Genomic DNA, 17307 nt, shown 5'->3' with positions numbered 1-17307 from the left:
GGCTTGCGCCGCAGAGTGGCAGAGCGGGTGAGAATGGGGGGCGGTCTCAGAGCAATGCCGCTTGGGGTGGGGGCCTGTGCCGAGTCATAAATCTCTCTTACAGAGGGCTGATCTCCCTCAAAAAGCTTACCTCTCCCCATAGCTTCTATGTGGCCCGGCCTCTCCCCTCCCTGCAGGCCAGCCTCCTTCTGCAGAGGCTGTCACTACACTGGTAAGGGGCCTCATGCCTTTAAGTGGAGTTCCTCCAGTGAGGGCCCCATTAGCAGCCCTGTCCCGGCCCGGGGCCTCCTCACTTCAGAACCTGATAAATGTTTACACCCTTCCTTGGGCCACTGCCCTGCCTGGGCAGCAGGCACCCAGCTCCTTGGAAAGGTCTGGGAGGAAGTCTCTATTCGAGTTGTGTTCCTGCATGGCACTGCAGGGCAGGGTCAGCCTTCCCTGGAGTGGAGCACGGCATTCTCCTGGTACCACAGGCCAAGGCTTTTGAAAGCACCAGGGTTCCCTGGAGGCGGCTGGACAGCAACACTGGATTTCTGGGTGTCCTGCCATTTCTGAGCCTGAGCATCCGGGCTCTGCAGGTGAGCTGCACCTTCAGAGCTGGAGAGGCGAGGAAAGCCCAGACAGAGTCGAGCTATGGGGAGCCGTAGGCATCCCTCTGTCCGCTGCCAACCACCACCTCTGGCGCGAGGCACCTACCTTCAGGACTTTCTTAATGCCGTTGATGGTGGAGGTCAGCAAGGAGTGCACCTTGAGGTCATCGTTGACGTAATCGGCGTGCCTGATGCACATGTAGAGGACGTAGGCAGGAAGGCAGGGCACGGTGCCGGCCAGCGTCTGTGGCTTCAGCTCTGACAGCAACAAACGCCAAGAGTTAGACTCTAGCAGATGCCTGGGGCTCTAAGAAGTCTGCTCTGAAATATTTTCTTTCCTCTTTTTTTTTTTTTAAGATTTTATTTATTTATTTGAGGGAGAGAATGAGCAAGAGGGCACACAAACTGGGGGAGAAACAGAGGGAGAGAGAGACCCGGACTCCTTGCTGAGCAGGGAGCCTGATGCGGGACTTGATCCCAGGACCTTGAGATCATGACCTGAGATGAAGGCAGATGCTTAGCTGACTGAGGCACCTAGGCGGCCCTGAAATACAAGTATTTTCAATATTTTCCTGGAGCTCCTCTAAGAGTAACCTTTCAAGGGGCCCGGCGGCTGGAGGAGGAGTAGGGGAGAAGCAGTCAGGGATACACAGACACCTTCTGATCGCGAGTACTAGCTTTAGAAACTAGTTAAAAGCCCCAAACTCACAAAAGCACATTCCTCATTGTTTGGCCAGAACAATAAGACAGGCTCCTAATGCCTGGTCCTTAGAACATGAAGGAGAAGAGCCCACAGGTAGCTCTCTGCCAGGTTTCCACACAGAGGGCCCAGGCCCTGGGCCAGCCGCAGGGAGGAGCCGGCTCCCCAGCCAGTGAGAGAGCTCGGGGCGCTTCCTGTTGCAGGCACACCGGACTCTCCCACAGCGGACTGTGAGAGCAGGTTCTGGGAGAAGCTGGCAGACTGCAAATTTCCAAAGCCAGAGCCCATGTGCCGGGGCCCGGAAGGCCACAGGGACCTTTAGCCCACTTAACTGTCCGTTTGGAAACTATGTACTTGGCAGCAGCTGCCTAGACCTCCTCAGAGCCAAGAATAGATCAAGTAGGCTGCTGAGTGGCCACGGCCATTCCCCACCCCCCAAGGGCCACACTGTGACACCTGTCTCGCCAGCCTCTCCACTGACGGGTGGCCTAACCTGCGTACAGCTTGTCCTGTCTTGGGCTGTCCTATCGTGACCTGAGTCCCATGTCTATAGACTCACTTGGTCTGCCCAGCTAAGTGTTAGCATTTGGGGCAGGACCAACGGCTCGACACATCTCTATCTTCCACAGCAACTGCTTGTGCCAGGGACCTAGGAGGAGGTCGGATGGTGTTTTGGCATTTGTTTGGATGACTAGAGGGAAGGAGACTGGGTGTGACATGCAGGCAGCTTAGGGGGAGATGGCCTTGTCTGGGGCTGCCTGAGCTGGGACAGTGGGGAGGAGCCACGTCTGCTGGCACAAGCAGTCCCGTTCGTTTCGGACTCTATGGTTGGGAACTTTGACTTTCATTCCCCAGAGATGAAAGGCTCATTCCTAGAAGCCTTAGAATCAGATGCAGCCTGCTGAAGGAAGAGGGGCTTCCCATCAGATTGCTGGGCAGCTCTAGGGGGAATTAGCCTTTAGAAAAAGAGCCAAAGCACTCAGTCGCTAGAAATACCCAACGCAAAGAACGGAGGGAAAAGCTGCCCTATGCTAGAGTCCACAGCATTTGGCCCTCAGCAAGCTGCTCAGCAGGGTGCGACTCTGGCAAACTCACATTTCCCTAAAACAGCCCTGACCTCCTAGTTGACCGTCTCGTGCCCCTGCAAAAAGCAACCTTTTCATATTCGTCACACTGAGAAGAGTCTGTGACTTCAGCATAGCACTTTCTCTGGTCATATTTCCCATCTATTGTATTTCCCACGTCCACATTTTACAGAACATCTAAGGCTCCAAGTAAAGGAGCTTGTAGCTCAGGGTCCAGAGGACCATCTACCCAAGATTCTTCCCTTTTTTTTTTTTTACCCAGGACTCTCTCCTCCAAGCCTCCTCCTCCTACTCTGCAGGCAGCTGCTGGACTGGGCTGGTTTGGGCAGAAAGGCAGGCCTGGGGAAGCCAGGTGGAGCAGGACCAGAGGGGAGAGAGCCGGGCCATGTGGCAAACCAGGCTGTGGCTTGGGGTGGCAAGGAGAGCCGCACCCAAGAGCCTGGCATGTGGTCCCCGTAGCATCAGAGCATGAGCATGGCCTGGGGAGGGGATGTTGTTGGGAGCTGATTAGAGAAGCAGCCATGGGAAGGGAGGGTGACGGAGAGCCAAGGATGGGTGGGAGGTGGCGGGGTGCAGAGTGGGGGGTGGGTTATGCTGGGTTGGCCACGCAGCTGGGGAAGGAGCTGTGTGGGGGTGGGATGCCACAGAGGGTCCCGACCTGTCACCAGGTTCCGAATGAGAAGGGCCTCGTCTTCCTTGTGGTACTCCAGCATGCCCTGGAAGTCCTTCTCCTTCCGTTGGACGGTGACCTGCCTGTTGAGCTCATGTCGCTTCCGCTCACTCTGGGCCAGTGCCTGGGCGGCTGGGCAGGGAAGAGACAGGAAACATGAAGAGAGAGCTCTAGGCTACAGGCCCGAGAGGCGGGGGTGCCTTAGGTCAGTGGTGCTTCGCTCTGGGGATCCAGCATTCCAGGTTCTCTGAGCTCCCACACCCCTCACGTGGTCTGTCCTTGTGGCCCAGACCATACTCCAAGGAGCTTAGCACCAGGCACTGGGACCCCCGCAGGATAAGAATTCAGAAGAATGAATGACACGTCTTCAAGACTGAATGAGAGAGAGAAGCCTGAAGCCTGAGAGGCCAGGAGAAGAAGAACTCAAAGAGAGCAGAGAGATTCAGGGATGGAGAGGGGCTGAGCAGAACACGCAGCCTCTCCTCCTAGATCCTCCTCCAAAGCAGCAGGTGGGCATAACCAGCTGAGTAAGCAAATGACACCCGTGCTGGATGCTGTGCCCAGAGGCACTTGGTATTAGGACGAGAGATGGGACTCAACCCTGGGGACACAGCTCTTGAGAGGAGAGTAAAAGGATGGGGTGGGGTCCAGGCGGTGGGGGGACCCAGAGAGGATTCCATGCCAGGTGGCATGTGTCAAGAAGGGCCGGGGCTGACAGATTTATAGCAAGGAGTCAGAGCAAGCACATTCTGGATGTTTCTGGAAGAAATTTAAAACTGCCTGACCTCTCTGGGCCAGATTCAAGGTTAGAAATTTAAGGTTAAAAATCATAGGACTGACCTTGTTCCTTCCTGACTACCCGTCACATGGAGTGAGGCCCCTGTGGTTGGGGTCTCTGTGTTATGTAGCATTTTCCCCCACACCAAAAAAGCTTCGCCTCCCAGCTCCCTTGAGGGCAGGGCCACAGGGCCACGGTCTCAGTGCAGAGCTCAGAGGAAGCACCCAAACACCTGCCGGGCTGACTTATCTTCATCCAGATTCCAGCCACCTGAGAACGTGTGAGCCTGTGGGATCTGACTTGGTCTATCCCACAGCTGGACTGGGCACAGGCACCAGAGGACGGGGGAAGCAGGAAGAACCTGCAGAGGGAAGCGGCCCTTCTGTTCCCTTCCCTCACTGAGCTCGAGCACACGCAGGCACACACACACACACACACACACACACCCTCTCTCTCTCTCTCATGGGCCTTACCTTCTAGGTCCTGGACCTTCTTCATGTAAATTTTCAGTTGTTTCTTGAGCTTCCTCTCATTCTTTTCCAGCTTTTCTACCAGTTCTTTGAGGTCCTAAAATCAGAGGGAAGCAGTGTGAGAACAGACTTAACCCGGCCCTGGAGGGCAGGGGCTAGAATCCTGGGGCCCAGGGTGGCCCTCGGTAGCCACCAACCCCAGTCCTAAACCCTTACTAAAGGGTGGTCTCTAGATTCTGTTCCTGCTCTGGGGCCAAGGATGGAAACCTGGCCCATTTAGCTAAAGGCCATCGCTGGCTCCAACTGTTTCCAGAACGTGACTTTCCAGAGTGTGATCCGATGGGCAACATCACTCACCAGGTTCTCGTTGGTCAGCCGGGAGATCTCCTGCTGGACACCAAACTCCACCTGGGCCTCCGGGGACAGCAGCAGCGTCTGGCAGAAAGTCTGCTGCTGCTTGTCCAACTCCTCCTTCAGGGCTTCCACCTGCGCCTTGAGGCCCTCCACCTCCTCCTCGTGCTCGCGGCTCTGGGCCTGTAGCTGTGCCTCCAGCAGCCTGCACCAGGGGGAGGGGGGCCGGTGACCGTGGGGCTCAGGTCAGCGCCCCATGTGAGGGGCCACAGACGGACACGCCATGGGGAGCAGCCAAGCACACAGCAGCAGCAACTGCACAAACCCAACGGGGAAGACGCCGAGGGGAGCAGTCTGGCAAGCAGCCCAGCCCGTCCCGTCCTGTCCGAGGATGGGAACTCGGGGCCAAATGCGCACCCCTGGTCCAAGGCCTTTTCCTTGCCACCCCCTCCCCCATTCCGTTCCTCATCCTACACAGGCGATTGGTTTCGGATTGAGAGATTGTCTCCATGTCAAATTGCCATCCACAAAAATAAATTTCTTACAGCACCATTTACAGAAAAGTATCCACATCTGTACCAGCTTCACAAGAATCTCCTTGTTAAGACAAAAGCCTAGTAGACTCAACTAGTGCCTGCGTATTTCCTCTATCCTAGATTATCTGCCTGTCTTAGAAAGGCGAAACCCGAGCGCCCTCCTTTTTCTCGTCACCACCACCTCCACTTTGTCTGTGGCCATAAATACACAAATTCTTCTCTAGTCAAAACAGAAATTAAGACTCCTGGCGAACCATCTGGGGGAAGCTTTCAGATCAGCTGGTGTCATGAACAGAAGCAGAAGAATCTTGAGAAGATCTGGGCAAGGTTGGCAAGAAGTCTCAGAAGACTCTGAGTCTGAAAGCTCCCCCGGCAATTCTGGGAGACGCCTGTTCCATCCGTCATGAGAAGGCAAGGGATTCTCGAAGCTTCCCAAGCAGCTTCCTCCTCCCCGGGAAGCACTAATGGGAACGAGGTGCTACCTTCTTGGGCTCAAGAGCAAATGTTCTGATTCAGGGTAGTGAACATCACATGAAAGAAAGGTAGGACGTCTGGATGAAAGGTACGCCAAAAGCTGTCTGACAAGACCCACGTGCTCGAAAATTCTCTTCGGTCTCTCCCAGGGGTGTGCCAAGACAGTGACCAGAGCTTAGACTCAGGAACCTGGAAGTGCCTCAGAAATGCCAGTAAGAGTCCCCAGCTGCCCTGGAGACACCTTTTTTGTTTTGTTTTGTTTTACAGTTGTGCTAGTTTGGCCACAAGAGAGGACGGACCAAGTTGCCAAGGGAGCTAGAGATGGGGAGTCTATGCTGTCAACGCCTCCATGGCTGTGCCCATGTCTTCTGTAGCTCAGTCAGCTCCACAGTGACACGGGGAGCAATGCCTGACTCCCAGGGGCTTCTCAACAGATTCATACAAGTGAAGAAATGCTGGAAGACTGACTGACTCACCCACGCCACACGCCGTGTCAATCAGCTGAAAGCACTAATGACGTGAGGATTAGAGGGAAGAGCTCTGTGATTAAATAAGCATTTTAGAGGACACAGGATATTTAGAGAGCATCTTGGCTACAATACACTAAAAGCATCACCAGAAAGTTATAAACATCTCAAGAGAGAACAGAAACCACTAGGTTCTAAGGACTCTCCCTCAGGATTCGGTTCCTGACTTGGGCTGTGAGTTTGTGCCGGTAGCTTTCTTATTCTCCATCTAGACTGTAGTTGGGTGGCTTCAGTTCTGGGCAAGATAGGAGAATCCCTAGACAAGCACCGGGCTCGACACACCTCCTCTGAGGCCAAGAGTTCAGGGGCCTCAGCCAGTGACGGAGCTGGTTCTAGAAGCCGGGTCTCCTGATAGATACGTCTGACCTTTCAGTTTTGTTAATGCATTCATTTGCTTATTAAAAAAAAAAAAAAATCCAATCTGCTGATAGAGAGCCACAAGGAATCACCTGGTTTTACATGGGGCTTCCCTCCCCAATAAAACAAACTTCTCGCTGGGGCAGAGCTTACTGAATAATGGCCATTATAACAGAAATATCAGACAACATGGGTCCTGTGCTTACTATGCGCCAGGCACGTGCCAAAATGCTCCACCTGCCTTAACCCTATTCCTTAGAATGACTCCGTGAGGCAGGTCCCATTCTGATCCACATCAGAGCAGCGAGGGAAGAGACCGAGGTCGCCTTGCTCACAGGCGGTGGGGCCACTTAGCAACCTAGAGCCAGGAGGCACGCTGCCTCGAGGACCAGCTGATCTGGACCTTCTTCTCCCAAGAACAGATTCTTGTTGCTGTAATGGGCCCTCCAGCAGGTCATGGGCAGGGAACGCTTTGGAGGTAGTATGGGAGGGCGTCAGGTTCCCACCCGGCCCCATCACCGCCAGGCTGAGGGGCCTGGGCCACCACGGACCCCACCGCCATGGCCTCTTCTGGGACACAAGCCTGTGGACCATTGCTGCTTTGGTTGCTGGGGGGCTCAAATTCGCCAAGCTATGCCACAGACCCAAAGGGCCACACGCTGGCAGCCAAAGTGGGACAGGACCATCACATGGTGTCTAACCTCCCTTGGTAAACTGCTCACCCACAGCTCAAGGCCAGTGGCTTATTCAGATTCTGGTACCACGTGGAGGGTTTAGGTTCTAGATCTTCCACTGAAGCGGCAAGTCCCTTGAATCCTAGAAGCATCAGTGAGTGTCCTGACCCCAGGAAGGTTCCCCTGAGCCTTTAGCTGCTGTTGCCTAGACCCCTATGAGCAGCTCCCTGGGCCTCATCCACACAGAGCCCGGACTCAGAGAGCCAGCCAAGTGACCCGAGGGGCAGCCCACGGCACCCCCGAGACTCGGGCCCTGGCTTCCACTCCAGGGGAGAGACAGGTAAGCGTAGACAAGAGCAGGCGGGACAGACAGAGCAGGCGCAGGCAGGAAGGCGTATGCGTGACCTGGCAACTTGCTTTAGGCCTTGGTAGGCCAAGCCGAGCTCTCCATCTTCATTCAAATATCCCCAATCCTCAGTCTTGCTAGAAATAAATGACAAAAAACAGGGCATCGAGTGTGGAGGAAAGAGACAGGGAGGCAGAACGTCCAGGAACGTGAGGCCAAGCGGTGGAAACAAAAAAAAAAAAAAAAAAAAAAAAAGGAAAAGCTCGAACTCCCAGCTTCCCTTCTTCCTTTGCAATCACCAGCCCCTGAGCACCTAAGAACGTCCCTGTTCCCGAGGCCGGGTCTCAGAAGGGGGTTCGTGCGCTCTCATGGGGGATTGAGGATCACGATGGGAGCCAAAGGCTGCACTTGCCCCAATAAATTCTGTGAACAGCAGTGGTCCTTACCCTCTCCACACCCTCCCCTGGAAGGATTCAGAAAAGGAAAGAGAATGAGGAGACCCGCAACCAGAGCAGGGAGGCGAGGCCTGTGCTCAGTAGAAGCCCCAGAGGGCCTCTGGGGAGGCAGCATCTGCTGTGCTCTGACCGGGGCCACAAGGCTCGGTGACATTGAGGGAGACAGCTCCATGCTGTCTGCTTTTCAAGGCCGTTCTCCACTTTGTCACTAAGGATGCACAAGCATCAGCTCACCTCACCTCCAGCCCTCAGGGCAGTTGCACAGTTGCGCATAAACCATGAATAAAGGCCAAGCAGGATGCCTGCGGAACTGTCTCTGCCCCCACCCCAGGGACTGGGTGGCATCTCTCTTATTCACTCAACCTGGAAAGCAGATGGCCAGCTGCCGTCTCCTTGCAAATCCTTTGATCCTCCCCAGGGGCCCAGTGCCTGCCTAGTGCCAGATGAGTCCCTCCTGGAGGTCAGGTGCGTGCCCCCCCATACCCCCAGCCATGTACCTCCCTGAGGCACACACAGGAGATCCTCAAGGGCCGGTGGGAGGGGGCTGTAGGCTGAAGACTGAGCCTCTTGAGCCTCTCGCACCTGCCAGGAGGCTGCCCCCGACTTTCTGTGTGGGGATCCTCCTTGTGCTGGTTGGATCCCAATTTTCCTGGCAGGAATCCCGGAGGAGCCGCAGACGGTGTGCCCACTGTGCCCGGATCTGCAACCCCGTCCTCACAGCAGGGAGACCACCTTCCCCCGGAGGAGTGGAGCTGCTGTGTTGCTCCTGCTGGGTGCTGGGTGAGGTCTGGGGGAGTAGCTACCCCGTTACCCCCTCCCCGGAGCGCAGCCTCATGAAGGGCGGCCCCAGGCCTTGGCAGGGCTCACACAAGCTGCTTCTAGAGGGAGGCGGGTCATGCGGCTCCTAGGTCCCACCCTGAGAAGCTTGAAGGAGAGGGAAGGGGCAGGGACCGCTGGGCGCATGCGGGGCTCCACGCCTTCCTTTCAGGGCTGTGCTACCTCCTGCTGGGCAGCGAGCAGATTACTGCCAAGAAGTCCATCGTGGGGGCCTCTCCTCTTTAGGACTCTGGCTTCTCAAATGTCCAGAGCTCTCACGGAGGCCTGGCCTCCCCAGAGACTGTGTTGACTGGAGACTTTGAGCAGTCCCCTTCAGTTCCTAGCACAGAAACCCCCTGTGTGTTCCACTTATCCCAGCAAATCCAAAAGGGACCCTGGCCATGTCAAGTGGGAGCTGGCAAGCTAGTGCCTGTCCCTTCTCAGCTCCTACCACATTTAACTAGGGCGCTCAGTAGCCAGTACTTTGCTCACCAGGAATGCAGGACCTTTTCCGTCACCTTGTTTGCCATGAGTGAAGGGATCCCAAGAGGGAGAGGACCTGCCTGGCCCGGACAGCTGCCCATCCTGGCTGGCCCTCCAGATGCCCAGGCGGAGGGAGGGGGCTGCTGGCTCTGGCCGGGAGGGTCACGGTGTTCCTTCCTATAGTTCCCGTGATGGCACACGGAGTCCCACCTCTCACCCTCTGGCGGGTGCCTGTGCGTTGCTGAGTTACACAGAGAGGAAGTTAGCATTAATCCCTGCTCCGAGGGAGATGCTCTCAGAATTCTTAATTCTGGAACAGGCCGGGCATGATGCACAAAGATAAAAGTAGAGACTGTGCGGGCTCAGGAAGTTGGGCACACGGGCTAATGAAAATGCAGTCAGCCAGCTCAGGTCGGAGCCCTTGTTCCTGGATCAAAGAGGACCGGTTCCTCTACGGGGACTCTCTCCCCTTCGTGGGCTCTCATGGGGGGAGGCCTGGGAGGGAGGGCCACCTAGTGGCAGGAGAAGGAAAACCCAAACGCCAGCCTAGGAGAATTTTTTAAAAATAAAGTACAAGAGGTCAGTGAACAAATCAACAAACATTCAAGGAGGATGGGCTGTGTACACACCACTGTGTCGAGCCCCATTCCCGGTGAGCCTACAGACACACTTGAGCAACCAGCAGGTAAAGTCTCCAAGTTGCTCCAAGAAGGCAGCAAGACCGCATAGAGGAACCCGGCTGGAGAACCAGGCACCCCAAAGGCGTGGTCGTGGTTCTCGCCTACATGTCCTGCACCTGGTTCATCTGTAAAATGAAAGTGCCCCGCTGACTTATCTGAGGTTCCTTCTAGATCTTTAATGACATAATCTTGTTCACTGTAAAGCTCATGCAGCCGAAAAGGCGTGGGGGAGTCTTTGCTTTCTCTCTGTGGACCCTGTCCAGAGAGCCCCGTGAGGACTTTGACCCAACGGCCATCCCTCTGTCCTGGCTGGAGGCCCTGCCTCCTTGTAAACGGAAACAGGCAAGGTTCCTAAGAGCAGGAAAATGGTTGGTTTCCAGTCTCTAAAAAACTGGAAGATATCCTGCTCCATGGATGTCCTTATTTCTGCAGCTCAGCTGGATGTTCTGCCCAACTGCCCAGGACGATCCCCACAATCTCTGAGAATGGGAGGCCGTAACCCCAGCACCATGAATGAGAGAAATCTGAGCTACAGGCGGGGCCCGGGAAGGTGAATTGTCTCGGGATAAATACGGCCATGCCTCTGAATTACAGCGGACAGGAGCTATGCTGATGGTTTGGGACCCAGTGAATTTTGGGAACCCTTATGAGGGAGTCACCGCCCCACAGAGTTTCCAGCTGGGAACAGTGACAGTGAGGATTCAAGGAAGGGAGCTGGGGAGGCTGAGGCTCAGTCTCAAATGAGCCATGAATGCCAAGCCTATCCTAAGAAATGTGCACACACCCTTTTCTGGTTAAACAGGATCTCCCCTGTCCCCAGCAGGCTCATTGTAATAACCCCGGCTTTGCCTGTCCAACAGGCAAAGCTACCTTTTGTGCCAAGGGCCTCCTGTTGTTTCCTGGAACCTGCCGGGAGGAGGGACGGCGAGGTTTCCTGGGACCCAAGCAGAGGTCCAGTAATGCACTCTAAGTTTCTCTTTGCAGTTCCACAGACTTGAGTGGAAATAGCCAGTGGCCAAAGGTACACTGTTCCCAGAGCTAGATCTGAGCCCTCACCACACTCCTGCTCCTACCTCGCTCTGTGACCTGAGTGCACGCCTGGAGGTGAGCCTAGCCTGTTCTGCTACCCACTTTCCCAGCGCTTCCCCCCCTCCAACCCTCCAGACACCCACCTGTGTCTGCAATAGCCCATCCCCGGGGGCAAGGACGAGCCCTCTCTTTAATTTGATTTTGGCCACAGATGAAATGGTCATAATGTTGCTGATTTCTCTTAGCTCCCAGAACGTGGAAATGAAAGCACTTTCTGGAAGCAGAAGAGCTATCCATCTTCCTGCAGTTCCTTCCCAGAACAGACCCTCATTACTGGCTTCTCTCCCAAAGTGGAGAACAAAGAAAGAGGCACAGTCATAAAGATGAAACAGAACTCTATAAACTCTGGAAGTTAGCACGTGAAAAAAGTTCCAAACTAGGGGACCCTGGACTCTCAGAGGAGCTGTGACTGGGCGTGGGGAGTAGCCCTCCAGAAAGCTAAGCAAAATCCATTGCCTGAGAGTGTAAGCTTTTTCTAGATAGAGGACAGATTTTTGTAACCCCTCCACCCCAAAGCACAAATGCATTCATGCAACTTCTGTTCCAACCAGAACACTCCGTTACAGGGAAATCGCAGGCTGGGTCTTCGGAGCTCTCTTATGGCAGGGGCTGCCCTTGTAAGAATTGATGGCCTCACTACCGGGGCCCGGGAATCGCCGTCTGCACCCCCCTGCCCTGCATGCCCCCCACCACGCTCCTTCCTCACTGCTGCGGTTACCAAACCTCGAGAGGCACAAACCCATCATGGTCTGGTCGGTCGCTTTCCAGCTGTGGCAGGCACTGGGGACCGGATTCTACAGGCTTCCCTCCATGAGGCAGCTTTCTGTACCTAACTGGGGGTCATGGGCTGGGGGTCCCCTATTGTACCCCGGGCTTGCTGGGAGTGCAATTCTTTTAAGATATAAGAAAAGCTATTTTTACTTTACCACACCATGATTATTGCTGCAAAGGAAGACAAATCCACAGTAAGTAAGCAGCCTCCGGGACTGGATCCCTGACAAGCACTGGGGTGAGCAAGAAGGCAGCTGACAGCTGCTGAGAGCCACGGTGCAGATCAGAAAGACCCGCACTCGTGCTCCCCCATCAGGGTCCAGCTCGCTTCCTTCCTTCCTTCTTCCTTTAATTTCAAATACTACACCTGTGGTCTGTTCTCTTATTCAATGCATTTCTTCACTCAAGATACATTTCAAGTGACTAAATCTCGACTCCAGTTTCAGCACCGAGAAGCTTGCCTTTAGTTCCTTCTCTCTCCTTTCCGGGACAGAACCGCAGCGCTCCGGGAACAGACTCTCCTCCTGGGGGCCCGCTAAAAGGACTTCATCTTGTGATTACCTACACAGTGCGCTGGGAGCAGCCCAGCCCAGGAGTCAGGCCTTCTGGATCGTACCTTGACTCGGTTTCGGGCTGGCTGCATGCCAGAGCCACTCACCCCTTCTGGGCCTCAGTTTCCCTATCTGCAGAAATGGGGCTGGAAGACCAAGAAATCACAGCACTAAGTCTTCAGGTCATTTTGTGACGTTCTCGCTGAAAACATCAGGCTGCATTCTCAGTGACACCTACTGACATTTTCTAGATATGCTTCCGGTTTTCAACAATTCTGTAAAACACTTAGTGACTACTGGGACACTCGGTTGAGGCGAGAGAGAAAGGCAGCCAGGAACAAGGCTGGCTCTGCTCTGACGAGTAACCATAGGGGCACAAAGAGGCAAAGACGTTAATAATGGCAGTCAGTGTTCTCAGTGCACTACACAGACCATCTCACATGGTCTTCTCCATCACCGTGCGTGCTGGGACTGTCCCCAGTTCTGAAGAGGAAACTGAGGCATGGAGCAGTTGCAAGTTACTGAGGGAGTTACTGCATAGCTAGTAAGCGAGTGGAGCCCAGGGTGCACATTTGCCAGGTGCTCTGCCACACTGCCTGGGCGTCTCCTCCGGGCCCTGCCGCCTCCCCTGGTCACACTCTGTTGCCTTAACCTGGGGGAGCTCATCCTTAAGGAGGGACTAGAGGTTGGTTAAGTAAAATTCAGGGAAAACTCATGTTCGCCCATCTGGCAGTGGTTTAATTCTCCCGTCCAGCCTCTGGGGTGTCTAGCTTGGGTTCCAGCTCTTAAATGCTGGGCACTGTGGCCCACCAGCAGGATTGAGTCTGGCTAGTATTAAAGCAAAGAGCCGCAGCCGGCCCCTCCCACAACTCTGTTGGGCTCATTTGGCGCAGGCTTCCCCCTCAGTGCAACGAGCCACTCTCACCATCTTCCCCATTCCTCCCATCAGCACTCCTCCCAGGGAGGGTTCCTTTCCTCAGGCCCGTCAGAGGGTCTACCTTCTGGAGGCTCCAGCTGTGTTCTTGGAGTCTTGCAGAAGCTAACAAGTGGTTTCCTATGGGATTCAGGGAGTCTGTTCCTTCTTATTTGCCTCCGGTAAAAAGTAAACCCTGATGCTGAAGCACGGGGTCAGTGTCTGAGAAGCAGACATCACACAGCAGCTTGGGGAAGACCCCTTCCCATCACCTCCTCCAGGCCGAGTTACTGTGAGGTGGGACTTACCGGTTTGTCTGGCAGACCCCGTGATAGGCCTCGATGGCGTCTTCCTGATCTACGTGCTTTTCACTGTTAGGCCAACTTGTTCTGGCATTAATGTTCGGCTCCTAGAAGGTCCCAGATTAAAATTACACTGGTAACGTAAACAACTGTCATGAAACAACTTCATAAACTTTACATACAGAGGGATAAAAACAAGTTTTTTGGGTGGTGGGGTGGGGTGCCTGGGTGGCTCAGTCGGTTAAGTGTTCCACTCTTGATCTCAGCTCAGGTCTTGATTTCAGGGTTATGAGTTCAAGCCCTACGTGGGGCTCCCTGCTGGGCCTGGGGACTACTTACAAAGAAAGAAAAAAAAAAAAAAAAACAAACCAAGCTTTTGGGGAAAAAACAAAGGCCTAGGATGACGTCAAATAAGAGCCGTTAAACCCACGCAGGAATGTGACTTCCAAAGGCACAGAATGATAAGGCCTGGCTGTAAAAGACCCTGAATGTGGAATGGTGGTTGGGGGGCCATGGCAGGGGTGACAGTGTCTCTGGAGGTGACAGCACCCCAAATCCAAAGGTCTGTCTCAGCATTGATCCTCCACACTCATGACTACCCAGGACTACCTATGTATCCCCCATGTCACCCCTGGGCCATACCTAGAGTGATCCAGGTCCTCTAGGTTCCCTGTCCCCTCCCCCTCCCAGTCTCCAGTCTGTCCCAGAAGGTGAAACTATAAAGAACAAATCCTAAGCCGGACTTGCCCCACAAGGGAGGGCTGAGAGGAAAGAATTTCTCTACCTCAGAATCAAGGTAAACAGCAAGGGGCAAAGCATGAGGTGAAAAACAAGGCCAAGGGGACTGCTCAGGCCATGGCTCTTGCTTCTCTAATTCTCTGCCTTGTTCTTTTTGAACCTGTTCATACTGAGTAACTTCAGCAGATTCCAGAAATTTCCAGCAAAGTTAGCCATGAAAGGTCACGCTGAAAAGGCAGAAAGTATCCTGCTTTGCCCTTAGGGGAGAGACCCCTAGAGCAGAAGAGTTTGCTCTTTTAGGTTTAAGGTTCTCATGGGTAAAGATATGTAAGAAAAACTCCGCCTGTATTACCACCGAGGGTAACCCCCTCACCAGCCCAGCAGGGGGCTGCCAGATTGTTACCGTGCTCTTGCCGGCAAGTCGGCGCTGGTCGGCACTGACGATCTGGGTCCTCAGGATGAGCACTTCCTCCTTGCGAACCTCCAGCTCCTCGTTGGCCAGCTTGAGCTGGTTCAGCAGCAGGTGGTAGCTGTCCGGGGAGCCGTGGGTGGAGTTGTTCTGGGTGGCTTGGTCCACCACTGCTTTCCTCAGCTCGTTCAGGTCATTCTTCAGCTTCTTGTTCTCCGACTCCAGCTCTTGCCTCTGGAAGACAGCCCAAGTGACACACTCCCTTTCTCCCTGGACCTCGGTTGGGGGTGGGGGTCTCCCCATGCCATCTTCCCCCTCCACCTTCCTTAACCAACCTGCCCTGACTCCCAAGAAGTGAACAGCAGCCTTCTGGTTTTAACAAGAACACGCACTGTAAATGTTATGATTGGCGAAAGGCCAGTAGTTAAAACTGGATTTGAATCCACAGCCCTAAGTTACTGGCATGAAGCATCGCACACGAGGCCTCTATGATAGCATTCCCTGAAGTGACTGACAGTGTTCATATTTCTAAGTGTACTTGGCCATGAAACCCCTACCTATCCTCGTGGAAATGTCAGCTTAATTTTACAGAACATGCTTTTAACACTGGACTTCCTAGAACCTTAATACACTAATGCACTTGGTGACTTTCCAGAGAGCATATAGACTGCAGGATTTCCTAAACTTATCTCTCAAGAGATCACTGTCCACCCCCCCCCCCCCCCAATTCTAAGGAGCACCACGTGGACTAAAGTTTTGGAGTATATTTTGGAGTATACCAGGAATACTCTTTTGTTGGTTGGGTCACATGGAAAACCACCAACAGTCAATGCCAGTGGAAGAAAGAAAAACCACTTGTGTAGAGAGTAAAAAATACCACTGAAATTCAACTTTAGGATGTATTTTGCGTTTTCTGGGCATAACATTTAACTTGGTGTTGGACAAAGTCAGACCATATATAGTTTGATAATCACACATATTATGCTTTTAAGGTCTTGCTGTATATGGGATTCAAAATTTCCCAACCCCAACTGCCGGCCCCCAACAAGTGGCTAAGTGGGGGACTGGCTGCAGATTACAGAAGCCACAGGACCCCAGAACTAGGAGACCATATAAACAAACAATGTCTTTGTTTTCTGAATGAGGGCAAGAGAACAGAGCTGAGAAGGCTCACAATAAATTTAGAGGCCCTGCCAGGACTAGCAGCCAGGATTCCCGATGCCTGGTCCAGGGAGTCTCACCTTCCAGCCCCGCTACATCACATCAGGCCTCCTTGAGCAATGCTCTGCAGGTGTGGTGGGCCTGCGGACCCCTCCAGTCCCTCTCATCCACAGCGGGGGATGTCTAAGCCTGGAGCCCAGTACCCAAATGGTGTGCTTCTAGCCCCTTCATGCACTAGAGAAGGATCGGGACCATTTCTAAAACTCTGGTAGAGGGAATTCAGAGTATCAGCAAAAACCACTACTCATGGCGGGGATGGGGGGTCCTCCTGCAGTTGCCTCATCTCCCCCCCGTGCACTTGTGGGCAGGCTTTTCAAACCTGGTTTGCTGAGGATTGGGTCAGAAAAGATGGCTCAGTGGCCAGGTGTGTAGACTCACCATCTGCTTAGACCTCTGCTCAGGCCAAGTCTACACTCTGAGAGGGCACGGTTGACTTCCCGCCCTCCATTCCCTTGGAAAGCAGTGGCCCGCTAGATATGGGTTGGCAAAAAGCCTCATTTTTCCTCTTTTCCCTCAAGGTCTGGGTCTGTTGAGAAGCTTCGCAGCCAGCCTCCCCAGCATTGGTCTCTTGCAAACCCATGGGTCCCCAGGGCCAGCCTCTGGGACAAAGGGCACAGGTTGAGCCCAGTCTCACCAGAGACAACAAAGGCAAAACCAGGTCTTGTAACCTCAGAACCCTGGCCTAACAGAGCAGAGGGGTCATGGAGCTTCAAGAGTTTGGGACAAGTATTTGTTGAGGTCTCCATGAGCCCAGCCCTGTGCTGGCAGTGAGATGCAGCCTACAGGACCCGAGGGAGCACCTTCCTCAGGGGGCAGCTGAGAGAAGGGGGAGCTTTTGAGCAGATTGGGAGCCCTGCGAGCCAGCCCTCTGTGCTGGAGTAGAGCCGTGGTTCTCAGGGTTGTGTGGGTAACAGAAACCTCACGAGGGCAGGTGAAAACCAATGGATATGGCAGGGCTGGGCTGGGCATTTGCCTTTCTAGCATATCTGCAGTGATGCTGTTCCTAGACCACTCCTGGAGACCCACTGGGCTAGACTGTCTTACCGGTTCTAACGCAGCCTAACAAGTTTGCACGCTCGGGGACGGCTGTGGAATAATGGTGTGCGGAAGGCCCGTACTGCAGGCATCTACCACCAACACCCCCGCAGTGCTCTGAAGCTTTTAAGTATCACATGAGAAAAATAGGTCCTATCAATAATTCAGAAAAGAAAGCCCCCACACTTCTGTGGTCCTGTTGTTCAAAAAGCCATGGGCACGATTCTGGGCTATTCTCCTGGGGCAATGAAGCTGTTGCCAGAGATTTCCATGGTCCTATGAGTGC

At 54.0% G+C, this 17307-nt stretch overlaps 1 protein-coding gene across 2 annotated transcripts in view; it reads right to left on the bottom strand.

Moving 5' to 3' along the window:
• The window catches only part of MYO5B (myosin VB), a 345627-nt gene that overhangs the window by 17645 nt on the left and 310675 nt on the right, over positions 1-17307 (bottom strand). For both annotated transcript variants that reach the window (XM_059138813.1, XM_059138812.1), the window contains exons 28-33: positions 14760-14999; positions 13625-13725; positions 4651-4849; positions 4297-4390; positions 3034-3177; positions 697-848 (exon numbers count right to left, since the gene is read on the bottom strand). In XM_059138813.1, coding sequence (XP_058994796.1) covers positions 697-848; positions 3034-3177; positions 4297-4390; positions 4651-4849; positions 13625-13725; positions 14760-14999 — 930 coding nt within the window. The remainder of the gene's footprint in view (positions 1-696; positions 849-3033; positions 3178-4296; positions 4391-4650; positions 4850-13624; positions 13726-14759; positions 15000-17307) is intronic.

This window comes from Mustela lutreola, chromosome 11, assembly GCF_030435805.1.
Source record: "Mustela lutreola isolate mMusLut2 chromosome 11, mMusLut2.pri, whole genome shotgun sequence".
Taxonomy (NCBI): domain Eukaryota; kingdom Metazoa; phylum Chordata; class Mammalia; order Carnivora; family Mustelidae; genus Mustela; species Mustela lutreola.
The sequence above is the reverse complement of the archived record's forward strand: the minus strand, read 5'-3'. Positions and strand labels throughout refer to the sequence as shown.